Source organism: Neoarius graeffei, chromosome 9 (assembly GCF_027579695.1).
Source record: "Neoarius graeffei isolate fNeoGra1 chromosome 9, fNeoGra1.pri, whole genome shotgun sequence".
Classification (NCBI taxonomy): Eukaryota; Metazoa; Chordata; class Actinopteri; order Siluriformes; family Ariidae; genus Neoarius; species Neoarius graeffei.
In genome coordinates, this window is record NC_083577.1 from 72,214,225 (window position 1) to 72,236,942 (window position 22,718).

Below are 22,718 nucleotides of genomic sequence, written 5' to 3' on the forward strand. Positions count from 1 at the left end.
AAGTTTTAATTTTTCATGTTTCCATGGGGGGCGGCACGGTGGTGTAGTGGTTAGCGCTGTCGCCTCACAGCAAGAAGGTCCGGGTTCGAGTTCCGTGGCCGGCGAGGGCCTTTCTGTGTGGAGTTTGCATGTTGTCCGCATGGGTTTCCTCCGGGTGCTCCGGTTTCCCCCACAGTCCAAAGACATGCAGGTTAGGTTAACTGGTGACTCTAAATTGACCGTAGGTGTGAATGTGAGTGTGAATGGTTGTCTGTGTCTATGTGTCAGCCCTGTGATGACCTGGCGACTTGTCCAGGGTGTACCCCGCCTTTCGCCCGTAGTCAGCTGGGATAGGCTCCAGCTTGCCTGCGACCCTGTAGAAGGATAAAGCAGCTAGAGATAATGAGATGAGATGAGATGTTTCCATGGGAAAAATTTCAGACTTCGTCTCTCAGGTTAGTCTTGTTTCCGGAGCAGAACTTGAAAACTATGAGTGGTATGGTCTTGAAAGTTGGTATATGTGTTGATTAAGTAATGTATATGTGCCTTTTGATACTAAGAAATGTGAGAGATTTTAATTTTTAGCTCACTTGGACCAAAGGTCCGGTGGGTTTATGCTATGGGCTGCTGAGGTCAGTGTAAAGAGGTAGGGTTGGTTTCCTGCAGCACAACTTGAAAAATGTGACAAATAATAACTTGAAACTTGGTCTATAGTTAGTATATAGGGCGGGCGATATAGATAACTCTGTCTTTTTGTTTTCCAATAGCAGCATGTCCCGCAGTGTTTTATTCCACTTATACCACAGTGAATTACCAATGATTGCATTTATTTTTGCTTTGTGGCCTTTTATTGTTCCATTTAATGTTGTGGAATGTCCGTGAGACAAGTTAGTTCCTGGTATTGCTTACTTTCTAACAGTGCTCTAATTAAGCAGCCTCTCTTTTTTGTCCTCTTTTGAAGTTAATAAATGTTGCTTGTCATGTTACCAAGGACCCAGAAAGCACAAAGTCCTCTGTCCTGAAGTCCTTTCCATGGCAGAAAAATTGCTGACACTTGAGACGTCTGTAAATGTTAATTAATAGATTATGTAGATCATGTGGTACGCAACTCCCTGCGAATGAGTTGTTTCTTGGCGTAGAAACAGTTTCATATTAGAATGAGTGCATTAATATAAACCTTTCATTTGAATTACAGCCAATACTATTGTCATAACTGTGCTCTTATAGAAAATGTTTCAGTCTTGGCGTTATGAAATGGATATTGGGTGATTTAATTCACAAGACAAAAAGATTTCTCTCTCCCAGTATGAAACTGTCAACTCAAAGAATTGAGCTGAAGCTTTGTAAAGCCCTAAATTAATAGTAATTTTATGATCAGAGGCAGAAAGAGCCTTTTTAAAGGTAGCCAGTGATAAGAGTCATTCACACACCAGCCCCTGCCTTTACCCACCTTTCTTCAACTTACATCTCCCTTCAGCTTTTGGAATTTGGGTGTAAGGGCTGTGGTACCATCCGGTACCACTATTTATCCCAATTACGTTCCTGACAAGGAACAGCATGCACCATTAATCAGAGTGTCAGTGAGAGACAATCAAAATCACGCAGTGCTTTTTTCCAGGGGCTCTGATGGAGGCCTCCTTGGTTGAACTATGCTGCCCCAGTCGATATCTCGCAGAGCGCAGCAGGGAAGGTAGAAGGGTGGTACCTTATCTCTCGAGATGCCACTCACAGACAGAGTTCAAAAGGAGGGATTGGGAAGAGAACAGCGAGGGCTGTGTGAGTGTCGGCCGTTTGGCTGGCACGCTTTGCTCCGCTGCCTGTCAATGCTCTTAACTGCATGCTTCATCAATAGCAACCTTCAACTCTCTGTCCACTTAACGTACGTTTCTGTGTTTTCATTAGAGGAGCGAAGAGTGCTATCCATTTTGTGAATGTATGATAATGGGAAGAGTCTTGATATCGGGGTGTGCTGATTTCGGTTGGCTTGTATGCAGAGTACAAAACAGAATATTTTGTTTGTTGCATCTTATTGTCTTTTCACAGTGAGTCAATATTTTTTTGTGGAAATTGATAAAAGAAACCTGGGTTGGAACCAATGTGTATTTTAATGTCTGTGCAGGTCAAAGTTGTGAAGTTGGTCAGTTCCGCTGTGGCACAGGTAAATGCATCCCAGCAAGCTGGCGCTGCGATGGCACTGCAGACTGCGCAGATGATTCAGATGAGATCGGCTGCCGTGAGTAACTCTCTCACACTTACGCTTCCCGGATATTACAAACCGTCAGTATAACAAGTGATGCAGTGCAGATACAGTATCTTGGCCTTATATAAAGGCGATAAGTAAGTTAGAAAACACAATGGGTGTGCTATTATCGGAAAATAATCAACAGTACAGTGTTGCGTTGTGGCCTGATGTGAAGCAGAGGTACTGTTACCACCCCACAGTTGTTGATTTTTTTTCCAATAACAGAACACCCAAAGTGTTTCATTCCTGTTCTACCCCAGCAATTTACCGACACTGTTTTTTTATTTTTTAATTTTAGTTGTATTAAAGAATGACACATTGTCCTTTTTGAGTTTATAGTTACATTTAATGATGTGGAGCAAGTTTGTTAAAACGAGTTTGTTTTTGGTTATCACTTATCTAATAGCAGCTATAAAAACTGATCCATCACCAGCCTCTCTTTTTCTGTCTCTTGAAGGAAAAAAAAATGAAGCTTGTTGAGTTCATGAGAAAACAAAAAGTCAGAAAAGTCCTTTGTTTTAAAGAGTCTTACTGCCTGACTGACAATATATGCGGTTATGAGCAATACAGGGTGTTTCAAAAAATGTGATATTATTTGAGATGTAAATATCCCAGAAACTACATAGTCTAGGCAAATGAAACTGAACAGGCTTAATGTTGAGCAATATAAGATTTATTCCTCAAAATTTGAACGAGAAATCCAAAAGTATGTGGATTCCATGAACGATTTCACAAATTTTCAATATTCGCGAACCCGCTCGACCGTCTCTTCTGATGCTGGTGGTCGTCCAGATCCTTTTGCCCTGCACACACAGCCTTCCTCTTTGAACTTTTTATGCCGTGTCCAAATCTGCATTGCAGTTGGTGCATTTTTAGAGAATTATCTCATAAATGCACGTTGCACAGTGTTGTTCGACTGTGTTCGAGCGTACTCTAACATACAAAATGCCTTTTCTTTTCCAGTGAATGGCATTTCTATACCTAAAAAGATAAAAAAAAAAAAAAAATTAAGCATAAAATTTTGACCTGTTTCCACACATGCTATTAAAATTTGAGGTCAATTGAACGAGAATTGGCAAAGTTATTAGATTGATAGATCTCATCTCATTCATTATCTCTAGCCGCTTTATCCTTCTACAGGGTCGCAGGCAAGCTGGAGCCTATCCCAGCTGACTACAGGAGAAAGGCGGGGTACACCCTGGACAAGTCGCCAGGTCATCACAGGGCTGACACATAGACACAGACAACCATTCACACCGACGGTCAATTTAGAGCCACCAGTTAACCTAACCTGCATGTCTTTGGACTGTGGGGGAAACCGGAGCACCTGGAGGAAACCCACGCGGACAACATGCAAACTCCGCACAGAAAGGCCCTCTCCGGCCACAGGGCTCGAACCCGGACCTTCTTGCTGTGAGGCGACAGCGCTAACCACTACACCACCGTGCCGCTAGATTGATAGATATTTCTTTTATTTGACATGGACATCACAAATACATTGGACGAACCAAATGTATTGCTTGAGTGTGTTAGCATACATGCTAATTTTCAACACTTGTCCACGGGAGGCCTTAGAAAAAGAATAATAACAACAGTAACATTAATGACAATAATATTATTAATAACAATAAGGACATAATAGTAAAAGAAAAGGGGACAATAGAATATAAATATTACAAAGCAACAGATACACGTGTAAACTATTGAGCAAGGGCAACATGGCCAGACAGTAAACCAGTGATAGGCTATTCATATGAACACCGTTGTTTAGCTTTTAACCATCTCTTGAGTCCTCCGTTGACAATATTACTATTGGTCTCTAGTTTTAAATTAATAGGTAAAGAGTTCCAAAGTTTTGCCCCCTTAGTGGAGAAAGCAGACTTGTACAAAAGAGGTCTTGTACATTGGGACGAAACAATCACCACTACTGTGGGCTCGTGTGATCGTCTTCTGAGCACTCTGACGCCTAGTGGCTAATTCAGAAAACAGTGGTGACACATGATTGTTTAGACATTTAAAAACCATTTTAATATTACAAAAATTTCCGAAATTCTCAAACTAAAAAGGTTATGTTTTCTTATAATATCACAATGATGCCATCTCATAGGCTTCTGGTCCATGACTTTTATTGTCTGCTTATAAATTGAACTAAGAGGTTTTAATGTAGTTGAAGAAGTTTGTGACCATGACGTGATATAATATGACAAGTGCGAAAAAATCATTGAGTGCATGTATAGTTTGTGAAATACATCCCATCTATTATCTCTAGCCGCTTATCCTGTTTTACAGGGTCGCAGGCAAGCTGGAGCCTATCCCAGCTGACTATGGGTGAGAGGCGGGATACACCCTGGACAAGTCGCCAGGTCATCACAGGGCTGACACATAGAGACAAACAACCATTCACGCTCACATTCACACCTTCGGTCAATTTAGAGCCACCAATTAGCCTAACCTGCATGTCTTTGGACTGTGGGGGAAACCGGAGCACCCGGAGGAAACCCACACAGACACGGGGAGAACATGCAAACTCCACACAGAAAGGCCCTCGCCGGCTGCTGTGCTCGAACCTGGGCCTTCTTGCTGTGAGGCGACAGTGTTAACCACTACACCACCGTGCCATCCCCTAGTTTGTGAAATGATATCAAATTTTTTGAAACACCCTGTATTATCATACTGAGCCACACTACTGTCAGAGTCATGCTATTATAGAAAATTAATCACCATCTTCTGATCAGATCTGATCTGAGAATTCAACAGCACTGTGGTATAAGGATGGGCTCCAATAACAAATGCATTGCTAGCTTCACTTTCACTGGAATAATTTAGCTGAAAGACAAAGTTGGTTTATTTGAGCCTGGGAGCTTGATAGGCTGCTCAATAATAACGTGAATTTTTCTCATATATAGAAAAGGCACCGAAGAAGCTGCCTTAAAGCAAAACTTTAGTTTCATATGAAATTCCTGAAGTGAAAGCTCTGTGTGCAGGTTTGTCTACACCTCCTTCCATGAATTAATTAAGCAGCTTTACTGTGTTCTCTCAGCCCGATCGACCTGTGAAGCGGGCCAGTTCCAGTGTCTGAGCGACGGCGAGTGTATTTCAGTCCACTGGGTATGTGATGATGAGGAGGATTGTGAAGATGGCTCAGATGAGAGACAGCACTGTCGTACGTCCTCCCCTTCTTCACTTTCTCATTAATGCAAAGGAATGTCATTTCCTTCATCCCTGTGAAACACGATCACCTCAGTGTGTGGGCTATATAAGCAAAAGGGCAAATAAGTGGCATGTCCTTTGGCCATGTGCATGTGTATAAGAAAGAATCAAAACCTTCCGTTATCTAAGTTGAGGACCATCCAGAATGTATATATTAAAAATGTGATGCTTGATCTTTTCTTAGCTGGAAGGACCTGTTCCAGTACACAGTTCACCTGCACAAATGGAGCATGCATCCCAGCGGAGTACAGGTGTGACCATCTGCCCGACTGTTCAGATGGGGCGGATGAGAGAAACTGCCGTAAGTCCACTATCTGTGTCCATGTTTCCATGTGGTGGAGGATAGATACATCTTCACCATCCCAGGCTCCTGCGGCATTTTAATCAATTTGCAAGATTAAGAGGCTTGATGATTGGCAGAAATGGCCACAATATGCTTTTTGTTGTCAGAAGTTAAAGGAGAACTGAAGGCAAATTTTTTATTATCAAAATTCTATTTATCTCATTTTATTAAATATAGGAATGCATTTTTGATAGCTATTTTGTCACTGCTATAGCAAGTTATGAGTGTTTGAAATATGCTCTGTAATATATCAGTCCATATGTCAAAGCGCTACTACCAAGGACTGTTACCTTGTTGTGGTGTAGTAGCTTGCGTGTCCCTAGGACCCAAGGGGCTCATGCCGGCGAGGGTCCTCATACCCTCAGCAGGTTCAACCATGCCGGATTTGGCCCTTGGCGAGAGACCTGACTAAAGACAGTCCAAACCCTATAGTGTGTTGGACATCTCACTTTCAGGGTGGAAGGGATTAGCAAACGTGTGTTTTTTTCTCAACGGCCAAGATGCCTGGGTCAGTACTTGTCAAAGGTCAGCTCCTGACCCCACCCAATAATGACCAGCTAGGACTGGGTCAGCTTAGGTGATTTGTGCTGCTATATGCTTCCACCCTCTGCACCCCCCAGCTCTGGAACGCAAGCACGGATGAAGGCAGCCTGCTTGCCCGCTGGACTCAGGCCAGCACCCTGATCCAAGTGGCACTGTAAACCCGCTAAAGACTTTGTATCATCAATAACACATACCTCTCGACGGGTGCGTGGATCGTGACCTTGCACGCATGACGGTCCGGGAGCAAAGCCCAAGGGACCTTTCGGACCCGATAGATCTAGACCCACCCTCCGCAACATCTACACACAGGTCAAACTGGCCTCGTGGAATGTACGAACGCTATCAAATGTCAACACCAACAGACAAACACCCAAGAGACGCACAGCTCTGGTAGCAGAAGAACTTAGGCGTCTCAACATTGACATCGCCGGACTTAGTGAATGCCGAGTTCCCAGCACAGGTGAGTTCATTGACGGTGACTACAACTTTCTGTACTCTGGCCATTCGGAAGATCAACCCAAACAAGAGGGAGTTGCTATTGCCATACAATCAAGACTTAGATCTTGTATTCTAAGCTGGAAAGGAATATCATCCAGGGTAATGACAGCTCATATAGCCCTCACTAAGAAGTGTCACGCCACTATAATAAGCATCTATGCCCCAACCTTCATGCGCCCTTTGGAAGAAAAGACTCAGTTCTATGACCAATTGGCTGAAGCTCTCTCTGACATCCCAAGAGGCATCCGCACTTTCCTGGTTGGCGATTTCAACGCTGGAGTCGGCTCAGATGCTGAAATGTGGCCAGAGATTCTTGGCACGCACGGTCTCGGTGCATGTAACGAGCAAGGAGAGATGTTGTTGCAGCTTTGTGCCCGTTTTGGCCTTACAATTTCCAACACTCTCTTCCAACACCCTGATATTCATAAAGGTACGTGGCAACATCCGCACTCAAAGACCTGGCACATGATAGACCACATCATCGTAAGCCAACACTACAAGTCCGATATCATTGACTGCCGTGTTAGAAGAAGTGCTGACTGCTGGACAGATCATAAAATGATGTGCGCCAGACTGAATCTACGCTTTCATGCCTCCAAGCAGAAATGCTTGCAGAAGAAGACTAAACGCCTTAACAATGCCTCCCTCTGCGATGAAGACATACAGAAACAGCTAGCAGAAAAACTTTCTGAGACCCTCCAACCACTCCAAGGCTCAGTCGAGGAAAAATGGCGGACTCTGAGAGACACCACCTATTCATCTGCGGCAGAAGTACTGGGCTACAGAACAAGAAAACATCAAGATTGGTTTGATGACAACAACATGGCAATAAAAGACCTCCTTGCTTCTAAGCATGCTGCCTTTAAGACACTAATGTAGCAAGAGACCCCAGCAAACAGAAATCGCTATCGTGATGCCAGAAATAGATGTCACCGGGAAATTTGCAAGATGAAAAACAACTGGTGGTCACAACGAGCTGCTGAGATCGAAGAACATGCCGACAAGAAAAATCCTAGGCAGATGTTTGAAGGTATCAAATTTACCTCAAGTCGTAAAAGCACTGGCCTGGACCCCATAAACTCGGCCGACGGTGTGCGCCTTACTTGAAAAGAAGATATTCTGTGTCGATGGAAAGAACACTTCTCATTACTACTCAACCAACACAGCAATGCTGACTTCACTGTCCTCGATGATATTCCACAAGAAGAAATCGATCATTCGCTCGAAGTTATTCCATCAAGGGACGAAGTGGAGAAAGCCTTGACTCAACTATCTACAGGTAAAGCCCCTGGCACTGATGCCTTACCAGCTGAAGTGCTTAAACATGGTGGCCCAGAGCTCATCTCCAGCCTCCACACCCTTCTAGAAGACATCTGGAAATCAGAAACAACACCCCAGGACTTCAGAGATGGCATATTAGTGAAGCTTTTCAAGAAAAAGTGTAGGCTCACATGCGGAAACTACCATGGTATTACCCTTTTGTCAATCGCGGGGAAACTCGTAGCCAAGGTTATACTCAACCGTATCTGGCCAATTATCGAACAACATCTTCCAGAAGCCCAATGTAGTTTTAAGAGTGGGAGATCTACTATAGACATGATGTTTGTTCTTAGACAATTACAAGAGAAGTGCAAGGAACAACAACAAGAGCTCCATATCATTTTTGTAGACCTTGTGAAGGCCTTTGACACTGTCAATCGTGAAATCATGTGGCAGCTTCTGGGGAAGATAGGCATCCCTCCCAAAATAGTGAATATCATTAGAAGTTTGCATGATGGCATGCGTGCAACAGTCCAAGTGGGAAGCAAAAGCACTGACGAGTTTGAAGTTACCTGTGGTCTTCGCCAAGGATGTATACTCGCCCCCTCCTTGTTTGTACTTTTCTTTGCTTTTGTTGTGTGTGACGCCACCAAGAACTTGCCTGTAGACGATGGCATCAGCATCAAATACAGAACGGATGGTGACTTTTTTAACATCAAACAGCTCCATACAAAGAAAGCCACTACTACTATAATAGATGAGCTTCTTTATGCAGACAATGCTGCCTTTGGCCGGCACACAACAACAGACTTACAGCAGCTGACGGACAACCTGAACACATCATGCAAGAAATGGGGTCTGACCATCAGCCAGGAAAAAACCAAAGTTTTCCATCAGCAATGTGATGCTGCTCCACCTGTGACCCTGGAGGGCAAGGACTTAACTGTGGCACACAAGTTTTGCTACCTCGGCGGCACAGTGAGTGATGACTGTCAGCTTGACAAGGAGATCTGTCAACGCGTGTCCAAAGCTAGCCAAGCATTCTACTCTCTTAGATCAAAGGTCTGGAACAGGAATGGCATCACCTTGAGAACAAAACTTCTTGTGTACCATTCAGTCATCACACCTACTCTGTTATACAGCAGTGAAACCTGGACAACATATGTTTGACATCTCCACAAGATCGAGCATTTCCAGCAAAGGTGTCTACGTCAACTGCTGGGTATCAGGTGGCAGGACAAAATTTCCAATGTTGAGACACGAAAGAGAGCTCAGGCAGTTTCTACTGAAGTGGCAATTAGAAAGAACAGACTACGTTGGTTGGGCCACGTATGCCGCATGCCTGATCACCGTGCTCCAAAACAAGTTCTCTTCGGTGAGCTCACAAACGGCACCAGGAAACGAGGACGACCACACAAGCGATGGAAAGACTGCGCCAAAGAAGATCTAAAGCTCTTCCAAATGGATGATGTCTGGCAGTCTACTGTCCTTGACCGCAAGAAATGGAGGTGCCTCCTATACAATGGAGAAAAGGTGGCAGTGGCTGCCCTGGATGAGCGTGCTCAGCAACAGAGCATATGCCGCCATGAGAGGAAGAAACAAGGTCCCCATCGTCAAACATGATGGGGATATCCAGGTATCCAGGTATGTCAAAGCGATGGCCGCAAACGAGATTCGTTGAGACCTGTGCGAGACATCTTAGGATGGAAGTAAAACGTACAGCGGAAATCAAAGTGACCGACATCTGCAAACGTTGTCAAAAGACGCGCGCCCTCTTTCGAATGCTGATGTAATCAAGCCAGAAGTTTTGTTTATTTTGATAGCAATCAGGAAAGTTTGAAAAAAGTAGGCAGTAATCATCATTTAAACTTGTTTTTGTGTAATATTTCGTTTGGAAAACAGTTAATTTGGTGGAATAACTGTGACACAAGATGCTGAGGACACCTGGCTGACACTTCACGTTTCTAAGTCTCGCACAAGTCTCGTGAAGATCGCGTGGATAAGCGACATCTGCCATGGACCAAACGAACTACATTCAACACGGCTAAAAACCGAATAGGCTGATAAGTCTCATCTCATCTCATTATCTCTAGCCACTTTATCCTGTTCTACAGGGTTGCAGGCAAGCTGGAGCCTATCCCAGCTGACTACAGGCGAAAGGCGGGGTACACCCTGGACAAGTCGCCAGGTCATCACAGGGCTGACACATAGACACAGACAACCATTCACACTCACACCTACGGTCAATTTAGAGTCACCAATTAACCTAACCTGCATGTCTTTGGACTGTGGGGGAAACCGGAGCACCCGGAGGAAACCCACGCGGACACGGGGAGAACATGCAAACTCCACACAGAAAGGCCCTCGCCGGCCACGGGGCTCGAACCCGGACCTTCTTGCTGTGAGGCGACAGCGCTAACCACTACACCACCGTGCCACCCCAGGCTGATAAGTATAATATTTAATTGCAATTAGTTGCCAATACGAGTCACGATATAAGGTTACTAAAACCGAAAACGTAATTGAATAACACGTTAATTAAGAAATAAAGCAAGTTTAAAAATGACTTCAGTTCCCCTTTAATTTCAGATTCCTTGGTGGATTAGTGACAAACTATGTTCAGACACTATCCCAAAACTCTTTGCACCCACCACTGCATGCTATATATTTATAGCAATGTATAATATGCAAAATGCTTTCATACACAGAATGTAGGGGTGTATTGTTATGTTTTCAACATCTTGAGATCGTTCCTTTGGAGGAACATGCAGGCTTGTCACTATCCACCATAAGGAGCTGTATTGTATTACAGACTAATTATATTTAATGGAACGAATGAGTGATGGCTGGAATTGGACTCTCTTTCTGTCTCTTCCAGACTATCCGGAGTGCCCAGAGTTGAGGTGTGCCAGTGGGGCATGTTATAACACGAGCCAGCGCTGTGACCAGGTGCTCAACTGCCGAGACAGCTCTGACGAGGCCAACTGCAGTGAGTGTCCTTCTTTGGCAGGAAAAACATCTCTCCTCAATATTCCAACACTTTTGGATTAATACACTTGCTATGCGCTTTTTATAGTTAGCATTTGCAGAAGTTATAAGCAGAACACTTACTTCAATGTACAGCTATTACACTGTGTAAACATTATAGCAGGGAACCGAATGCAAAGTGCACTGCTTTGGTTTGTGCAGCTCAGAGATGTGGTAGTGGCCAGTTTCAATGTAATAACGGAGAGTGTATACCACGGGGATACCTCTGCGACCATGATGATGACTGTGGGGACCAGAGTGATGAACAGAACTGCAGTAAGTGCATCGCAGTAGCATTAACGGAATGCCTGATTGGGAATGAAAGTTTATCTTTATTTGCTGAGTTTGTTTGTGATGGCCTATCACTCCAGCTTACCCTACGTGTAGAGGAACTTACTTCACTTGCCCCAGTGGTCGCTGTATACATCAGGTCTGGCTGTGCGATGGAGAGGATGACTGTGGAGACAATGCTGATGAGCGAGGCTGTGGTAGGTGATTTTCTTGAAAGAAAAACATTTTTTTCCCCTCAGACACCACTGTGTCTTGTGAAAAAGACAAAGTCCCTCCTGCACTAGGATCTGGTCTTCCCAGGCAGTCTCCTGTCCCAGTACTAACAGGGTGTGGTGCCGATCTTCATTTCAGTAACCCTTGGCCTCTCACCTATAGCTAGGGTTACAGTAAGGGGCTGGTCCTTTGGTAACCATGAGAGTTTGACTCCCTACTCACATCTGTATTGCAGTGTGCCTCGCCAGATGGCAGTAGGTGCCATTTTTATGATGGTCTTTGGTATGATCCAACCATGAGTAGAACTCGCGATCTCCCGGTCAAGAGGCGGACACGCTAACCACTAGGCCAGCTCACAGTGTGTCTCGTGAGCTTTTCATAATTCCATCCATTATCCATAACCGCTTATCCTGTGCAGGGTCACGGGTAAGCTGGAGCCTATCCCAGCTGACTACGGGCGAAAGGCGGGGTACACCCTGGACAAGTCGCCAGATCATTGCAGGGCTGACACGTAGAGACAAACAACCATTCACACTCACATTCACACTTACGGTCAATTTAGAGTCACCAGTTAACCTAACCTGCATGTCTTTGGACTGTGGGGGAAACCGGAGCACCCGGAGGAAACCCACGCAGACACGGGGAGAACATGCAAACTCCGCACAGAAAGGCCCTCGCCGGCCACGGGGCTCGAACCCGGATCTTCTTGCTGTGAGGTGACAGCGCTAACCACTACACCACCATGTCGCCCTGTTCATAATTCCATACTTTAAATACTACTGGAGAGGTTAAACAGTAATATTCACCTATTTAAAGGCAAAAATTAGCATTCCAGTGTTTTATTTTTACCTGTAAGTCACCTAATGCACTTTTATTCAAACACGTTTTCTAAACTTTCTGGATAAATGTCCTTTTATGTTTAAGTTAGAAAAAAGACTTATTAAATGCATGTTACGGATGGTGTATTATATTTTCAATTAAATTCAGGACCATTTTCTTTGCATAGCACTTTTAACAATAGACATTGTCACAAAGCAGTTTTACAGAAATCTGGATGTAGATCTAGATCCATAATGAACAAGCCAGAAGCGATGGTGGTGAGGAACCAGAATCAAAAAGGAACCCAATCTCTTTGTGTAACACTAGATAATGGGATTATCTTTAAAGTCAACAGCAGCTAACAGTTTCCAACAGGCATGTACAGTGGTGCTTGAAAGTTTGTGAACCCTTTAGAATTTTCTATATTTCTGCATAAATATGACCTAAAACATCATCAGATTTTCACACAAGTCCTAAAAGTAGATAAAGAGAACCCAGTTAAACAAATGAGACAAAAATATTATACTTGGTCATTTATTTATTGAGGAAAATGATCCAATATTACATATCTGTGAGTGGCAAAAGTATGTGAACCTCTAGGATTAGCAGTTAATTTGAAGGTGAAATTAGAGTCAGGTGTTTTCAATCAATGGGATGACGATCAGGTGTGAGTGGGCACCCCGTTTTATTTAAAGAACAGGGATCTATCAAAGTCTGATCTTCACAATACAGGTTTGTGGAAGTGTATCATGGCACGAACAAAGGAGATTTCTGAGGACCTCAGAAAAAGCATTGTTGATGCTCATCAGACTGGAAAAGGTTACAAAACCATCTCTAAAGAGTTTGGACTCCACCAATCCACAGTCAGACAGATTGTGTACAAGTGGAGGAAATTGAAGACCATTGTTACCCTCCCCAGATGTGGGCGACCAACAAATATCACTCCAAGGTGTGTAATAGTCGGCGAGGTCACAAAGGACCCCAGGGTAACTTCTAAGCAACTGAAGGCCTCTCTCACATTGGCTAATGTTAATGTTCATGAGTCCACCATCAGGAGAACACTGAACAACAATGGTGTGCATGGCAGGGTTGCAAGGAGAAAGCCATTGCTCTCCAAAAAGAACATTGCTGCTCATCTGCAGTTTGCTAAAGATCACTATTGAAAAATGCTATTGGAAAAATGTTTTGTGGACGGATGAGACCAAAATAGAACTTTTTGGTTTAAATGAGAAGCGTTATGTTTGGAGAAAGGAAAACACTGCATTCCATCATAAGACCCTTATCCCATCTGTGAAACATGGTGGTGGTAGTATCATGGTTTGGGCCTGTTTTGTTGCATCTGTGCCAGGACTGCTTGCCATCATTGATGGAACAATGAATTCTGAATTATACCAACGAATTCTAAAGGAAAATGTCAGGACATCTGTCCATGAACTGAATCTCAAGAGAAGGTGGGTCATGCAGCAAGACAACGACCCTAAGCACACAAGTCATTCTACCAAAGAATGGTTAAAGAAGAATAAAGTTAATGTTTTGGAACGGCCAAGTCAAAGTCCTGACCTTAATCCAATCGAAATGTTGTGGAAGGACCTGAAGTGAGCAGTTCATGTGAGGAAACCCGCCAACATCCCAGAGTTGAAGCTGTTCTGTACGGAGGAACGGGCTAAAATTGCTCCAAGCCGGTGTGCAGGACTGATCAACAGTTTACCGGAAACGTTTAGTTGTAGTTATTGCTGCACAAGGGGATCACACCAGATACTGAAAGCAAAGGTTCATATACTTTTGCCACTCACAGATATGTAATATTGGATCATTTTCCTCAATAAATAAATGACCAAGTATAATATTTGTGCCTCATTTGTTTGACTGGGTTCTCTTTATCTAATTTTAGGACTTGTGTGAAAATCTGATGATGTTTTAGATCATATTTATGCAGAAAGATAGAACATTCTAAAGGGTTCACAAACTTTCAAGCACCACTGTATTGGAATCATCTATGCGGCTGATTAATAACATTCTGTTCTGAACATTGTGTAAATCTGGAGTCAGCGGAAATAATCAGTATAAGTAAATATCAGCAACAAGAAAAAAATTACTGGAGATAAACACAGTACTTTGATATGTACAACATGACTGTGACAGAAATTGTGTTGTGTTAACCTGCACACCCTTGGCTATGGACTGCGATGGCTGCTGTGTACAATGTGGGCCCTTCTTAGCCATTTATACTCCAGACCACCATCCAGAGCTCTTTAGGACGTCTCCAGTCTGTGCTGAAAGCCTTGTGCTTTGAGTGGCTGGGTGAAGCACCCTCAACTCCCATGTGACCCTTTCAGAGTGGTTACTTCACATGATTTAAAGTGGCAGTGTTTTCCCAGGCAATAGAAACTATGCCAAGCTGCTTCTTATTCCAATGTAGATGAGGCTGCTGGGCATTTTTAAAACCTCACACATTGTTTCTGTACATATTGCGCAAAATTATGTCACCTTTTTAGTCTTTTCTTCGGGTTTCATTTGACTGCTCTTGGATCAGGGCTTTCAGCTTTGGTTTGAAGAAAAAAATAATCTTGAAGAAACATGACATATTTTCATAACACAGTGTATAGGTACAGTGTTTCCTGATATTGTGTCCTTTGGTAAATGATTTGATATAGTTTATCGTGCCATGTTTGTAGATAACGTCCAGCATGAGTGTTACCCTGGTGAATGGGCGTGCCCCTCGTCTGGTGTTTGTATCCTCATGGAACAGCTCTGTGATGGCACACCTCACTGTCCCGATGGGGAAGATGAGACCAACTCTACTGCTGGACGCAACTGCAGTCAGTAACTTTTCTAAACAGAAAGATTGTGAACCACTGCTACCCTCAATTCTGGGCCTTTGCAAACATTTTTTATTAAGATTATTGCTGGAAGATTTTATACCATTATTGGTTAGTGACTAGCATTTAAGGCTCAAATGTAGTCAAGAGCTACAGTCCTCATTCTTTTAGTTACCTTTAGATACTTTTCATATTAGTTTCAGAATAACATGCTTTAAAGTGCTGATGACACGTTTTTGACATCTTTGGCGATGTTTTATAACATAAAAAGTAATTCCCGATGATCCATGTATTAATTCACGAAGGCACCTATTTTACAAGTTATGATAAAAAACGCGGCTATTTGGGCAAATTTGATGGGGCTGCAGCACCCAGGAGACGAAAGAGGAGGAGGAGCTATATGACGTCAGCGAAAGAACCTTCCTCCTAACTTACCAGTTTGTTGTTGATGCGGCAGGTGTTCAGTTTGTCATTATTAGTATTTTATATATATATATATATATATATATATATATATATATATATATATATATATATATATAGTTATTATGCCTTTGCGTTGTGTTGCCGGTTTTTGCTCCAAAACCCACAAGGATGGGGTAAGTTTATTCAAGTTTCCCAGAGATCCCGAGCTGCATGCGAAGTGGGTGAAGCAAGTCAGGCGCACTCATGACAAGTGGGAGCCCTCACCAACATCCGTCCTGTGCTCTGAACACTTCGATTTGGATTGTTTTGACACCCTTCCCAGCTTAAAGGAATCTCTTGGGTGTGCAGTTCAGCACAAACGTGTGTTACTGCCATCAGCAGTGCCTACAGTATTCCGGAGGGGGTCTACTAGTAGCTATGCCGGATCCAGCAGTCGCCTGGGACAAGCCGACTCCTCCAAAGACAGTCCTCCTGTCAGAACATGTGTTGAGAAACAACATAAGATAAAGGTACGTAGAGCTATAGAGTGCTCCGACATGATGCTAAAAATAGTAACCATGCGGTCTGCGCGGCCATCTTGGAAGTGACTCGCTCCAGAGCGCTCATAGAGTACACATCATAGAGTACACATTCATGATAATCATAAATGTAATCATAAAGTCGGCGTGATATCAGTCATGTATTTACTTGTGAAAGCTTGCGGCTTTCATGTAACTGCCGCCTAGCAACGAGAGGCAAAGGGTAAAGAGGGTAGGCTATCATAGATTCTATTCGGGAGAGATCAATACATGATTGCTTAAAAATTAGGTATTTTAACAATTTGCATCTGTTTTGTGATTATCGTGACACTTGTGTGTTATATGCCGAGAGTTCACCAGCGTTTTCATGCACCATTTCCATTGAGTAGAACAGCCAGTGAACCGCAGCGTGTTCTTCCGCTGACGTCACAACATGGCCGCGAGCCACGGACCCAGTTTTCTTGCACTGTGCAATTAAAAGTTGGATATTCGCGTAACAACAGCTTCTTTTCACGTAATTATAACAGAAATCTAACATGTTTGCCATGTTGTATAGTTTATTTAAGAAATTGCATAGAGTCATGTTCGTGTCATCAGCACTTTAAGACAAATAGCGGATTATTAAAATGGAACTCAGGGGTTTCTTGTTTGCCAGATTATTATTGAAATGATCTAACGTCTTATTTGCTGTGATTTCCAGGTATCTGGCGCTGCGCATCTCTGAGCTGTGAGCATCGGTGTGTGGCATCTCCTGAGGGTGGTACCTGCTCCTGTCCATCTGGCTATATAGTCAGCATCAATAACAGCCGCTCCTGCATCGGTAAAAATATAAGACTGAACACTTTTTAACTAACGGCCATATACAATCCATCCATCCATCCATCCATCCATCCATTCATCCATCCATCCATTATCTGTAGCCGCTTATCCTGTTCTACAGGGTCACAGGCAAGCTGGAGCCTATCCCAGCTCCATATACAATCCTAAACATCTTATGATGTGTTGTGAGTCTTGTGCATGATGAAGCCACATGCACCTAATCCTGATTGTGTCTTGTGTCTTTTTCGTGCTATTTCACGGAGTAGACTATGATGACTGCCAGTTGTGGGGCGTGTGTGATCAGCTGTGTGAAGATCGGATCGGTACGCATCACTGCAGCTGTAAGGAGGGCTACGTGTTAGAGCAGCACAGATACTGCAGAGCCAACACGTCCTGTGAGTCACTTTGAACCTGAACCTGAATGTCAATATCGAATGAATTATAAAGAGAGAGGGAGTGTTTATATATGCTTGCTTATATGCTTGTTAGAAAAGTCAGTGGGGCTTAAAAAACCACATTACTGTAAGTGGATGAAGTTGGAGAATTCATTTGAAGTTCAGAGCCATTACTTATCTCCAAACAATGCATTTGTTTATTCATGGTATCTATTTAACCTGTTAACTGAAAACATATTCTCCTAGAATAACAACCTGGTTCCACTGGAGTGTAGTTAGTGTCGATACACGGACAAAAAATAAAGTACATACTAAAGAACTTTAGGGGTACACCAGCTTGTCACTGGATCAGTATCCTCTAAGGTACTTATTTGTACCCTTTATATACTGCTTAAGAATATATTATGTACCTTTTTGGTCCTAAAAAGGTACACATAAGGGGTGTTCACACGGCAACTTTTACTCCGGTGTAGCACTGGGGCTGCCCCGGTAGAGCGTTCACACAGTACAAAGTTATACCGGTGTAGCCCCTGAAAGCTGCTTAAACCGGTGCAAATCTAACCCTGCTCGGGAGGTGGTTTAAGAAATTTACTCCAGAGTAAATGCTAGTTTGCGGGGCAGCACCGATATAAAATGGGACGTCTGAACGCTACAGGGGTAGACTCGCTATGCGTGAGGAGAGTTGATTACATACGGGCATTGCATACGTGTCTTCATCCATGTTGTTTTCCCGGCGCTTGGTGATGCCATGACATCCGTCCACATGGCCATGAACGGCACGATTTGTTGCCGAATGAATTGTAGAATGCGTTGTTTTCGTGCTCTCTTGTACTTGCGCAACCTTTCCTTTCTCTCTTTTACCCTTTTACGGTGTCTGATAGACCACAACGTAGAAAGTTTGTCTGGAGAAGTATAAACCATGGTTTTTCGATATATCAATCACAAACAAGGCGGGAAAAGGAAGTACATTTTCACGCATGCGCATATTTCATTTCCGCATTATTACTATCGTATAGCACGGTCGCAAAAACTGCCGTGTGAACGCAAGTGGGGCTGCACCGGTGCTAACACGCTTCTCTCTAGTAAGCAGGTTTGTGACGTGTGAACGCTCCGCAAAATTTACACCGGTGTAAGATATATCGCAACAAAATACATCGGTGCAGCATCGATGCAAATATGTGCCGTGTGAACACCCCTATAGTTACCTTGAGGTCCAATAATGAGCCCTAGTCGGTACATTAGTGTAGATTGTACCTTGGGGAACAGAAATGGACTCCTATTGCACCCCTATTTCTGACAGTGTGTAAAATATATACCGGTAGGTGTGTATTGATTTTTGATCGTGAAATGTTGCACAATGTGGACTACTCTCCTTCGGTCTAAATGTACTCAGCAAGCACCCCTCCCCCTGCAGTCTGCCCCATGCTCCTCTTCAGTTTCTCCTGGGCGCTTCGTTGCGGCCGACTGGTTTCTCAGCTGGCTTTGCTTATATAGCGCACTGAATAGCAGCTGACCAAGAGCCAGTGCTTTTTAATTCACATTCTTCATAACAAAATGTAATTCTCATTACGTGTTTTGAGGTATGTACTTAAACTATAATAAGCAAGTCTAACGTACGCCAGATTATGTGTTTACTGCCAGAGTTATTTTTTTCCCGGGCTCCTGTGGCGTATGCAGTTAGTTTAGAGAGTGGAAAGTCTGTATCAAGTAATAGAAGCAAGTAAACAACACAGGCCTGGCAAGTGGCAAAATCAAAGCCCTGACTGAATCCTGGCTGTGTTGGCATCATGACCAGTCATGCCTAATGCATCTGTTCACCCAGATGGAGGCAGCCTCACTGCTGTTTGAAGTCACGCTTATTTATCTCTTTGTCTGTCAGTTGATTGAATGACATATCACTTGTTTTAGAAATTGCTTATACTTTGCAGTTCCTCTAGCTGACCGTTATTGTATCAAATATATTCTTCCTACTAATTTTTTCCCCCCATTTTTCCTGTCAGGCACTCAAAACCACACAGTAAATTTAAGATTAGTCATATTTAACAGTTATTCCATGAAATCAACTCGTACATGAGCTGATAGCCAATGAGGCACATAGCACTGAGTAGGCTATAAGCCATGTACGACGAGATTGAGTGCACTAGCCATACCCACAGACTTTAATCTGTTAGGTGCCTATGTCACTTTATTGTTCTGATGTCAGTATCAGGGACTTTTATATTTTGCATTTTATATCTTTACTATTAGTGTGTATTAGTCATATATTTTACGCTTAGTGTTTATTTAATGTTTAATGTTTATTGCTGCATCATGGGTTTGAGAGTAACGCAGTTTCAATCTTCTGTATGTCCTGTACATATTGCAGTATTGACAATAAAGTAGACTTTGACTTTGAATAACTGTTTTATTCTATCCACATTCACTGGATTTTGAGAAACAGAGCATTTTTATTTTTATTTTTTGCAAATTCGATAAATAAAAACGTTATACAAAATGTCCGACAAAATCATTTCCGCTTAGAATGTGAACAAACCGGCGAAATGACAGGAGCAATTGCTATAATAACAATTCTTTTTTTTGGGGGGCTTTTTTCACCTTTATTGGATAGGACAGTGTAGAGACAGGACAGAAAATGAGCGGGAGAGAGAGAAGGGGAGGGATCAGGAAATGACCTCGGGTCGGAATCAGACCCGGGTCCCCGGATTTATGGTATGGCGCCTTATCCACCTGAGCCACGACGCCCCCATAATAACAATTCTTGAAAAATAAAAAAAGCTATATTCTTACCATCAAATACATTTATTCCATATTTTGCTGGTTTTGTTTTCGAGTAGAGTTTTTATTTCATCCTTGGTTGGTTGAGCAACACGCGCCGCCATTTTGTTTTTCTCTACTCACAGTATATGAGCTGATATCCTAGTAGTAGAGCAGCCAATCAGAGCGCACAGTTGCTCATATCCAGTGAATGTTGATTGAATAAATATATGTTATTTACCAGCTGGGAGGTCCGTATCGTGAAATACCGTGACCGAGGTCTTGAAAGTACTGAGCGAGGCCCTCTGGGCCGAGGTCAGTATTCAAGGCCGAGGTCACGGTATTTCACCATACGGACCGACCTTAAGCTGGTAAATAATATATTAATTTTTTTCTTTACCAAATTCTAACAGAAAACGAGAGCGCCTAAAAGGGAAAACCGAGCCGAGGCGAGCCGCCATTTTGAATCCTCATTCATGGCTGTAATGCAAATTGCTTCCTCCTCGGTATACAAGTGCACTTCCATGGCAGGAAAAAAACTGCATTTTGCCGCCTATGTAGTCCCCTATTTATACAAATAGGAGTCATTCAGGATTCAGCCATGTTTTTGCTCGGTGTTAGCAAGTTAGAGGTTTTTAGCTTTCTCCTGAAATGTTTTATTTTATTTTGTCTTCCTCAGGGTAGTAAAACTCGCTTTCACTGTGAACACTGTCATTATCGCTGTCCATGCTGTAAAATTAATGCTATTCTGAATCCTCATTCACGAATGTAATGCAAATGGCTTCCTCCTCAGTATACAAGTGCACTTCCATGGCAGGAAAAAAACTACATTTTGCCGCCTATGTAGTCCTCTATTTATACAAATAGGAGTCATTCAGGATTCAGCCATGTTTTTGCTTGGCGTTAGCAAATTAAAGGTTTTTAGCTTTCTCCTGAAATGTTTTATTTTATTTCTTCTTCTTTAGGGTAGTAAAACTCACTTTCGCTGTGAACACTGTCGTTATCGCTATCCATGCTGTAAAATTAATGCTATTCTCCTGAGAAATGCTGGCAAAAATTTATAAGATTTTTGATAATCTTATAAATAAATCTTATTAAAAAAAAGATAAACGTTGACAAAAAATTCTACTATGTTTGCTGTTGTTGTGAACGAGCGAGCCGCCAGAGGTCCGTATCCGGGGTCCGTAACTGGGGTCCGTACCGAAGGATACGGACCTGCTCACCAGCCAGTCAGAGCGCAGGATTTGGACCGCAAAAAAAATAATTCCTGTTATTCTCAGCTTCAGATTCTCTGCCTGATATTTTTGTACATGTTTCTGGCCACAAGCTTCAGGATCTTGGGGTTTTCAATCTAATTGGCAGTTTGTATACATGTATGCTGGATTCCAGTGAGAAAACAAACTATTGAACATTATGATTGTTTTGGTGCAAGATATATTAACATAATTTTAAAAGTTATTTAAATAAATTAGACACTTTTACATGTTTGTTGATAACGTTTGTGGTTGTTCATCTGCAGTGTCCCTCCATTGGCCTTTTTTTGTGTCAAAGCAGGTATTTGGCCAGATTTTGAGACAAAAAGTAACAGACTGTTGAGAGACTGTGAGAGTAGAAATGCACTGTTTGATTTTAATAAGCTTGGCTTGGTCTATTGAATTTCACCTCCACCTTAACCCATTTATGATTACACTGGAATTTTTTAAATTTCCTTTACTACATGTTCTTAGTGCTCCACTGATCCTGCTTCTGAAAACAATATCAAAATCCCTCAAACTGTTCGGCTACAACATCAACATTTCAGTTTTGTTTTTTTTTTTTATTGTATTTTAACTTGGCTTTGGGCAAAATCCTGTCCCAGGCCATCACTGATTTACCTCTTTAAAATGGAAATATTTTCTTTATCCTTGAAAAAAAAAGAAAACCGAAACAATGAGACAACATGTTTTCAAAATGCATCTCTACAGCTGGAGTGGCATCTTTAATCTTTTCTAATGGACGAGACTTGCTGATTGGAGATATCCACGGTCACAGCTCTCGAGTCCTGGTTCACTCTGAGAACAGAGGAGTGGCTGTGGGAGTGGATTTTCATTACCAGTTGCAAAGGGTCTTCTGGACTGACACCATCCAAAACAAGGTAACTAATGCCATAATCAAATAAGCTTTTAAATGTTCTTTAAAACTTTTTAATTTCCTGAGGTAGAACCTTTCACACTGCAGGCCACGCTGCTCATGGTGCTGTCGTTTTTAACAAAGACAGCGTTGTTGGCAGCTATGCATCTCACTGTATATCTCACGAAAATCCATTTAAAGTTCTGGCATCTGACAGGGTTTCTCAGTTTGCACATTTTAATGAGTGGTATTTAATAGATACCCGAGGTGCTAACCTTTACAGGCTAAGTGCTATTTGTGTTACATTTATTGATGAGAAAAAGCTTTTCGTTGTTTTTGTTCTTCCTTGGATATTCACTGATGTTCCAATATTCCTGCCCCTTCAGACATACATATTGCTTTCTCCCCTTCCTCCAAGCGTGCGCACACACACACACACACACTGCTAGACTC

The 22,718-nt window shown here is 42.6% G+C and overlaps 1 protein-coding gene across 1 annotated transcript in view; it reads left to right on the forward strand.

Annotated features, from left to right (window-relative positions):
* The first annotated feature begins 1,605 nt into the window (after nucleotides 1-1,605).
* Nucleotides 1,606-22,718, forward strand: part of lrp2a (low density lipoprotein receptor-related protein 2a) — a 211,697-nt gene continuing 190,584 nt past the window's right edge. Inside the window, exons 1-11 of the mRNA XM_060930575.1 lie at nucleotides 1,606-1,669; nucleotides 2,099-2,212; nucleotides 5,262-5,384; nucleotides 5,616-5,732; nucleotides 10,954-11,064; nucleotides 11,265-11,378; nucleotides 11,474-11,590; nucleotides 15,101-15,244; nucleotides 16,889-17,008; nucleotides 17,274-17,402; nucleotides 22,121-22,290. Of these exons, the coding sequence (XP_060786558.1) occupies nucleotides 1,606-1,669; nucleotides 2,099-2,212; nucleotides 5,262-5,384; nucleotides 5,616-5,732; nucleotides 10,954-11,064; nucleotides 11,265-11,378; nucleotides 11,474-11,590; nucleotides 15,101-15,244; nucleotides 16,889-17,008; nucleotides 17,274-17,402; nucleotides 22,121-22,290 (1,323 nt within the window). The remainder of the gene's footprint in view (nucleotides 1,670-2,098; nucleotides 2,213-5,261; nucleotides 5,385-5,615; nucleotides 5,733-10,953; nucleotides 11,065-11,264; nucleotides 11,379-11,473; nucleotides 11,591-15,100; nucleotides 15,245-16,888; nucleotides 17,009-17,273; nucleotides 17,403-22,120; nucleotides 22,291-22,718) is intronic.